Raw genomic sequence first — 6,823 nt, forward strand, 5'->3', positions numbered from 1 at the left:
AATTTATATTGATTAATTTTTTCCATTTACAGATGTAGAAATGAATATAAATTGATCCGCGATTATTCCAACAAGAATAGTTTCCCTAGTTAATAGCATTAAGATCGATTTTCACTCGGCTATTCTACTGTTAGAGAAAGTAAATTGCTAGTTGATATTCTTAGCAAAAGAATTTTGATTAATTTCTATACGTAGGCATACATCTTAAACTTTATAGACTCTATATAAATCGATTTTTTGCAATTGAACGGACGACAAATGATCGTATCTAAATGGATTCTTTGTAAGATTTATGGAAACGAAGCGAAGATAAAACAAAAAAATAAATGCAATTTTAGCAATTGTTAGGTGTAAAAAATTCAAAAAAAAAGAAAACAAAATTTATACGACTCTTTTATATAGTTTAATGATGTTTGTACATTAGGAAACGCCAGAAACTAAACTATTCCCAACTTACTACTTTGGCAATGGCTTTAACACGATTGGAGCCTCGTCAGTGTCTACACTCCAGTACTTTGTGTCAATCATTCGAAACTTTCCTCCTAGAAGACGTCCTTGCAAATTAAAAATTACAGCAAAGACTCGTTTTAAAACTTTTATAAAACTTTCTATCCATTAAAAACCCTGTAAATTTACAAAAATACTCTTTAACTTGAAGGATTTCTAGACGTATCGACATCCAAAAATGGCTTCACAATTTTTTTTTTATTATTATTTTTATTTTTAATGGAAAAAGCAAGAATGTCTCATCGTGGAAGATATGCGTCTACCCATTTTTATGCTATTTAATCCTCTAATAGCGTGCACGTGGTTTATTGTTCGTTGTAGCTACACGCACACCACGACCTAAAGCGGGACCACCTGCCTTTTACAGCCTAAGCTATGAATATGGAGTGTATTCATCTAAAAAAAGAATTTAAGGCACGATACGGATAAGGACGTTGAGCAAGATCGTGACATCTGGGCTACTTGTTGCTGGGATGATCCCAATTTGCGGCTAGATATCGACATTTGGCCACCGGTTTTAAGAAGTAGAGAAGAATGCCAAAACGGTTCCATCTGCGGTTTCTCGGCTTAATTTTAATAGTTGCCGTTAAAGTAAGGAGACTTTAGGACAGGATAGTAAAGAAGCCCAACGGGCGGCTTAGTAAAAAAACACAAATTCTCATAAAACGTCCGTCCCGTTTAATAAATATAGCCCCTTGACGTCTTCATTCGACCTATACATGTCAAACTACGTGATATATGTAATAGAGCTAAAACAAGATTAGTTATTATTGCGACTGGATGTCTGTCATTAAGATACATCTGTACATTTTCTCCTTACTATAATGACACACTCCACCTTTGTTCACGTGATGTAGCATTTTTAAATTTTGAGTGCGTGTGGCCCTTTCCCTAGTCTAGGATATGTCAAAATTTGTGTACGCGGCCCAGACCCTCTGAACCTTCAAACAATCGACTCGGCTTTGTCGGGTTTGTAGTTCGGGGACCGGATGCAGCTGGTATGTATTATAAAGAGGGGAGATCTTTCCAAGAAAAGTTAATATTCGTTACCGCAGTACAGGTGTGCTATTTTAAAAAACCTATCTCTATATTAATTTTTAAAGAATAATTCCTTATTTCTATACCTAAATGATTTTTCTATTTTTGTGTATATAATAGTACGTAATCGAGCCTTCCAAATTAAGTAATTTCCCGATTTATTCGGCCCCAATAAGAATGTGTATAATACTTTTATAGGAGGCTCAACCGTCCCCCGACAGGTATGTGCAGTACATTCTTGGAATTCTATAATTATGTTCGGCTTACGTGTGCCATTCTCATTGCTTGCAATCAGTAAAGATTGAATTGGGTCCGTGATCGTAACGATCTGATAGGGTGTTGTGAGCCAACATGTATACTGTCTCGAGACGTCCCCCCACGATTTACAGCCAAATGCACCTGCTCTGGTACTTCACGAAGTACTGCACACGTGACTGACCGAAAGGATAAGAAACTAGGAGAAAGGATCTGATAGCGTGCCGACCAGAAAAAGGGCAAGGTCCATTGAAAAGAACGGAAGTTTATGAACGGCTCAATAGCCACTGACTGACATTCGGTGCATTCCTCTTTACAGAACTTTATCAGCTGATCTGATGCCGTTCGGTATTTTCTCCTAAATTTTCTGCCTCTTCCAATCATTGAACCTACCTAACAGTACTTTCCCACAAACAATCTCACCTCTTGAATATTTTTTAATAAAATTACTGAACTTCTTTTGTTTAATTTTATGAAAATTGAAACAGGTGTCTTATGTCAACAGGTTATCGGAAGAAAGATGTTTCGGGGTGTAGTTCTGCTAGTCGTCTTAGCAGCCTCTTCTATGGCCGAATTGACAGCTGATTCTTATATTGAGATGGCTGGAAATGAAATTTATAGAGATAGAATCAAACAAGAACCGTAAGTTATGATCATTCTGATAAGATTTTAAGTTTATTTATTGCTTTATTTATTTTCTAATGTCGTCTTTTAGATAAATAAAGTATCATTCTTGCTACTTATCACGTTTTAAAGAATTATAACGGAATATATAATGGAAATTTCGTGTGCTTCAGAAGAAATAAAGCAAATCTGTTTTTATTTTTAGTTTTTTTTTCCTTCCTTAATTAAAATGTATAAGCAATTATTTTAGATAATCAATTGATAGATTTGAGGTTCATTCATGTTGCAATTTTAGCTTTTTAAAAAATATTTTAACTTAATTACATTTAATGTTAAGAAGCTAAATCGAGCCGAATCTTTGCTGAATAATCAGTCTTTTTTATCTTAAAAAAATTCAAAAATTCGATCAGCAATTTTACGTAGAAGCAACCTTTACAAATTTCTTCGATAAGTTAAGGCATTAATTAGCATAATTCAAGTTAAAAAATAAAATAAAGATAATTGAAAAATGCCAGTTGAAAGTAATAACATTGATATTTTAGAATTAATTTAAATTAAATTACTGTATTATTTTCTAAATAAAATATTTAATAAAGAGATTATTCAAGATGTGAGCATGTGTGGATCTCTTTCAAGAATATTTATTTCACAAGGAAATCATTGAGAAGTAATTTATTCGTTTTTCGAAGTTGAAAATAAATCTTTAAAAGTCGAATATCTTCTTCATTTAGTTCTTCAAAATTATTTTTAATTTTAACCGGCAAAGATTTGTTGTTATGCCTCAAAGTTATCAATTTTGGTTCTAACTCTGGTGGAGTTCGTTCATCGAAGATGAGTAAAGGATGACTTACAACATTATTTTCTGTTGATTCTTTTATATCTCGTACCATTTGTCTTTCTGTAGTCAACCTTACACGTTCGCATTTTTCTTCCTTTTCGGATTTAAGAGATATTTCGGATAGAAAGGGTTTTTCCACGGGTCGATACCTCCAGTAGAACTGACGTAAGACGTTACAAATCGTGATAGAAAGTACAAATCCTAAGACTGTCATCGAAATTAATAATGCTATATTCTGCTTTTTCTTCTTCTTTTTATTTACGTTTGACGTTTCTAAGCTAAATTTTGAAGTCGATTTTAATTTAATCATTTTTCTTATCTCTTTGCTAATTGGATCTTTGTATTTTTCCAGCTTATGGTTTTTCCTTAAATTAAATCCAAACTGTTCCTCTTTTGACTGTCCAGATGCTCTAATCACCTGGTTATAAATGGTTTTCTGATTCTTCCTATGCAAATCTGAATTCCCGAATTTGTTAATCACACGATTTTCTCGCTGTAGTAAGAAAACCATTCGAGTTGTAGACCTTTGCAAATCTGTTACTCCACTTTCTATAGGAAAATATTGGTATGCAATTCCTAAATTACGAAATAGAAAATGGTTAAACTCGTAGTTATTTGAAGATCGTTTTGTGCTCCAGTGAGTTTTCTTAATTGGATTTCTTCTGTTTCTGTATAAACTATTTTGCACTGGAACCAAAGTGTTTTTGCTATCCTCATTAAAATAGTTAGATGAATCGCCAAACCTCATTATGTTGTCTCTTAACAAAAAAATTGTTGAAATCTTTCCAAAATATAAAAAGATTGTGAAAATTAAACAAATCATAGTGGAATCGAATGGAAATGAATTAACAATAAAATTATTTTATACGTATTTTCGATTCATTGTTGAGATTTTTCGTGATTATTTACGAAGTTTTTTTCGATTCTGTTATTGTTTTCGAAAATAAATGAGTTGTTAATATTTACAGAAAGACTTTTTCTTATTTACACGATTTTACAATTAAAAGTTCATCGCGTGCAATGTGGTACATTCTCATCTAAAGACCACCCATACGAAGGTCAAAAGAGGAGGATTTCGAAAAAAAAAATGCAGAGGTTATATGTTAAAAAAATCTGAAAACCTTTATAAATGACACTCTTGCTTCGTGTTTTATTGCTTCCGTGGTGTTTTCCGTATATCCTGCGCGTAAACATCCTATTGTCTCACCACTTATTGATGCTCCAAAAATTGATGGGAAGTATAATTATTGGGTTGAGTTTTACACCATGGTGTAGTCACGTTGGACGTGGTCGGTAACTCGCTAATTGCAAATAACTAGTGGCATAAATCACCATCTTGGCGCTAAAAAAAATCATTCTAGAATAGATATTCCCGAAGGCACATCCTGTTCACTACTATTTATCTGTCATCGGAAGGATCTTCTCACTCCTGGATTCAACTTGATTGAATTTCATGAGCACTTCCGAATATCTTTACCTGTTTAGTATTTAGTAACTCTTAATTTACGCTTTAGATTTTGGTTTTATTTTTATTTTTCTTGCAAGTTTTTGTGTTATTTTATGCTGCAAGAACCATTACTTTGCGTGAGGAATATTCGATAGGAATAACAAATATTGATCTTTTGAAAAATTCAAATATATATTTAGATTTCAAGTGAAAATGAACTTTTAAAACGATGGTTTGTTTACGCTTTCGTGTAATTTATACAGCAGTATCGATTTTGTTTGTACAACTGTATTAACCTTTACCACACTTTTTCCACCTTATCCATCCATCAATACCTTTTAATTCTTTTATTTATTATAACTAATAGGAGTTTTATTGCCAAATTTTTAAATATTCATCTANAATAGATTTATGATAAAACAAAACAAAGCTTCCAACAAATAAATGTGCATTCTATAAATAGCAGTTTCAAGTTCTTTAATATATTCTGAAGTTTGAATCTATTTTTACTAAATATTGATATTTCTATCCCTGAAGATAAGTTATAATACTTGAAAGTGCCAGGATTACAAAATGCACTTTTATTTATTGATAGTTTTAATAATGGTTTTTGTTTACTCCTAAGAGTAATTGGAGCTTGAATTATGATTTTTCAAATTATAAGTTTTTGAGAAGTTAGAAGTTTGCTTTAATAGAATTTATATTAATTAAGTAAATTAATAGGCTTATTATATATTATTTTATTTGCAGATACCACCAACAAGTACTGTAGGTCAGTACAAACTAAGGATAGAAGGTAACGTAAACGGTGTTCTTGGAGGTACTGCATTTGCTAATGAAACTTTTTTGGAATTCTCACAACGTTCTATGACAATCTTTATACAAACAGATAAGCCCATTTATCAACAAGGACAGCTAGGTATTGCTTTAAAAAGAAAACAAACCAATTGACTACTGATGTATTATCATTAATAAATATTAAAATCTTTTAGTTCGATTTAGAGCTATTCCTATTGCTACAAACTTAAAAGCATTTTCTGATGCGGTAGATGTGTATATGCTAGATCCACATGGAACTGTGATGAAGAGATGGCTGTCTCGTCAAACAAATTTAGGTAGTTTATCAAAAATAGTTTTTAAAATAATAAATTAAATATTTAATATTATTCATCATATAATCTTGTGCAAAACTTTTAGGTGCTGTTAGTTTAGAATATACACTTTCCCAACAACCAGTGTATGGTAATTGGTCAATTAGAGTCCTTTAAAAATAAAATATATTTAAAACTTTAAATAAAGTATTGATGTATTTATTAATTTTTCAGAACTTATTTTGTGCTTGCATCAAAAATTGTACGTCCTGGTCAAATATTTCGTGTAGTAGTCATTATATATAGCTCAACAAATCCCATGACTGTTCGTGCTTCTATTCATCGTGATGGTGTCGAACTTGCCTCATCGTCTCAGGAATGTAAACTGAAAACCCCCGAAACATTATTATTAAAGGTAAAATTTACCACTTTTTTTTCAAAACTGTAATAAAATAAACTTATATCAGATTTAAGAAAGACTTGCCTTATCAATTTTATGACTGAAATGCATGACTTTGGCAGGAACTCAGATTACATTTTCGTATAAAGTTTTACGATAGATGGATGTCCTATGTAGCAACTTAAATGTAAATTTTTCTTTTTTATGGAACATTTCTAGATTGATGCTCTCAGTCCTCAAAATTGAGAATTATCAGATCATTTTACAAAAGTTCAGGAAAGAATTTATATGGGATAAGTTTGTATTTTCTAAGAGAAAAAAAACAACATACAGTATATTATTTTCAACTATTCCTTAAACATACACAATCATTAACAACATTTATTTAAATAGATATTTTTTTATATTATTCAAGAAATCTGTTTTCTTTAAAACACATTTTAACCAGCACAATTGCTACATTGAAATGTTTTTTCTATATATAATTTTTTCATGTACTTATCCAAGCAACTGAAATTAGTATTGTTATTATTAATGTGGTCATATAATTTGTGCTACTTATCTATCATACTACGACAAAATATATTTTACTATTTATTCATTAAATTTTAAATTATTTCTTT

The 6,823-nt window shown here is 31.1% G+C and overlaps 1 protein-coding gene across 1 annotated transcript; it reads left to right on the forward strand.

The window, feature by feature from the left end:
* The first annotated feature begins 301 nt into the window (after nucleotides 1-301).
* Nucleotides 302-6,446, forward strand: LOC111633114. Its single transcript, XM_023377648.1, has 4 exons — nucleotides 302-1,567; nucleotides 2,306-2,442; nucleotides 6,035-6,215; nucleotides 6,420-6,446. Exons 1-4 carry the CDS (start codon nucleotides 1,508-1,510, stop codon nucleotides 6,444-6,446), a joined length of 405 nt encoding a protein of 134 aa, XP_023233416.1. The 5' UTR covers nucleotides 302-1,507.
* Nucleotides 6,447-6,823: the final 377 nt, after the last annotated feature.

The sequence above is a fragment of the Centruroides sculpturatus genome, unplaced genomic scaffold (genome assembly GCF_000671375.1).
Source record: "Centruroides sculpturatus isolate CEXI.00-Female unplaced genomic scaffold, Cexi_2.0 scaffold835, whole genome shotgun sequence".
NCBI lineage: Eukaryota > Metazoa > Arthropoda > Arachnida > Scorpiones > Buthidae > Centruroides > Centruroides sculpturatus.

Bases quoted from the DNA above. Each gene is read 5' to 3' on its own strand.
- LOC111633114 (XM_023377648.1), top strand. From the start codon at position 1,508: ATGTATTATAAAGAGGGGAGATCTTTCCAAGAAAAGTTAATATTCGTT. The intron at 2,443-6,034 runs GTAAGTTATGAT...TTAATTTTTCAG, and splicing joins GATAGAATCAAACAAGAACC to AACTTATTTTGTGCTTGCAT. The intron at 6,216-6,419 runs GTAAAATTTACC...GAACATTTCTAG, and splicing joins CCGAAACATTATTATTAAAG to ATTGATGCTCTCAGTCCTCA.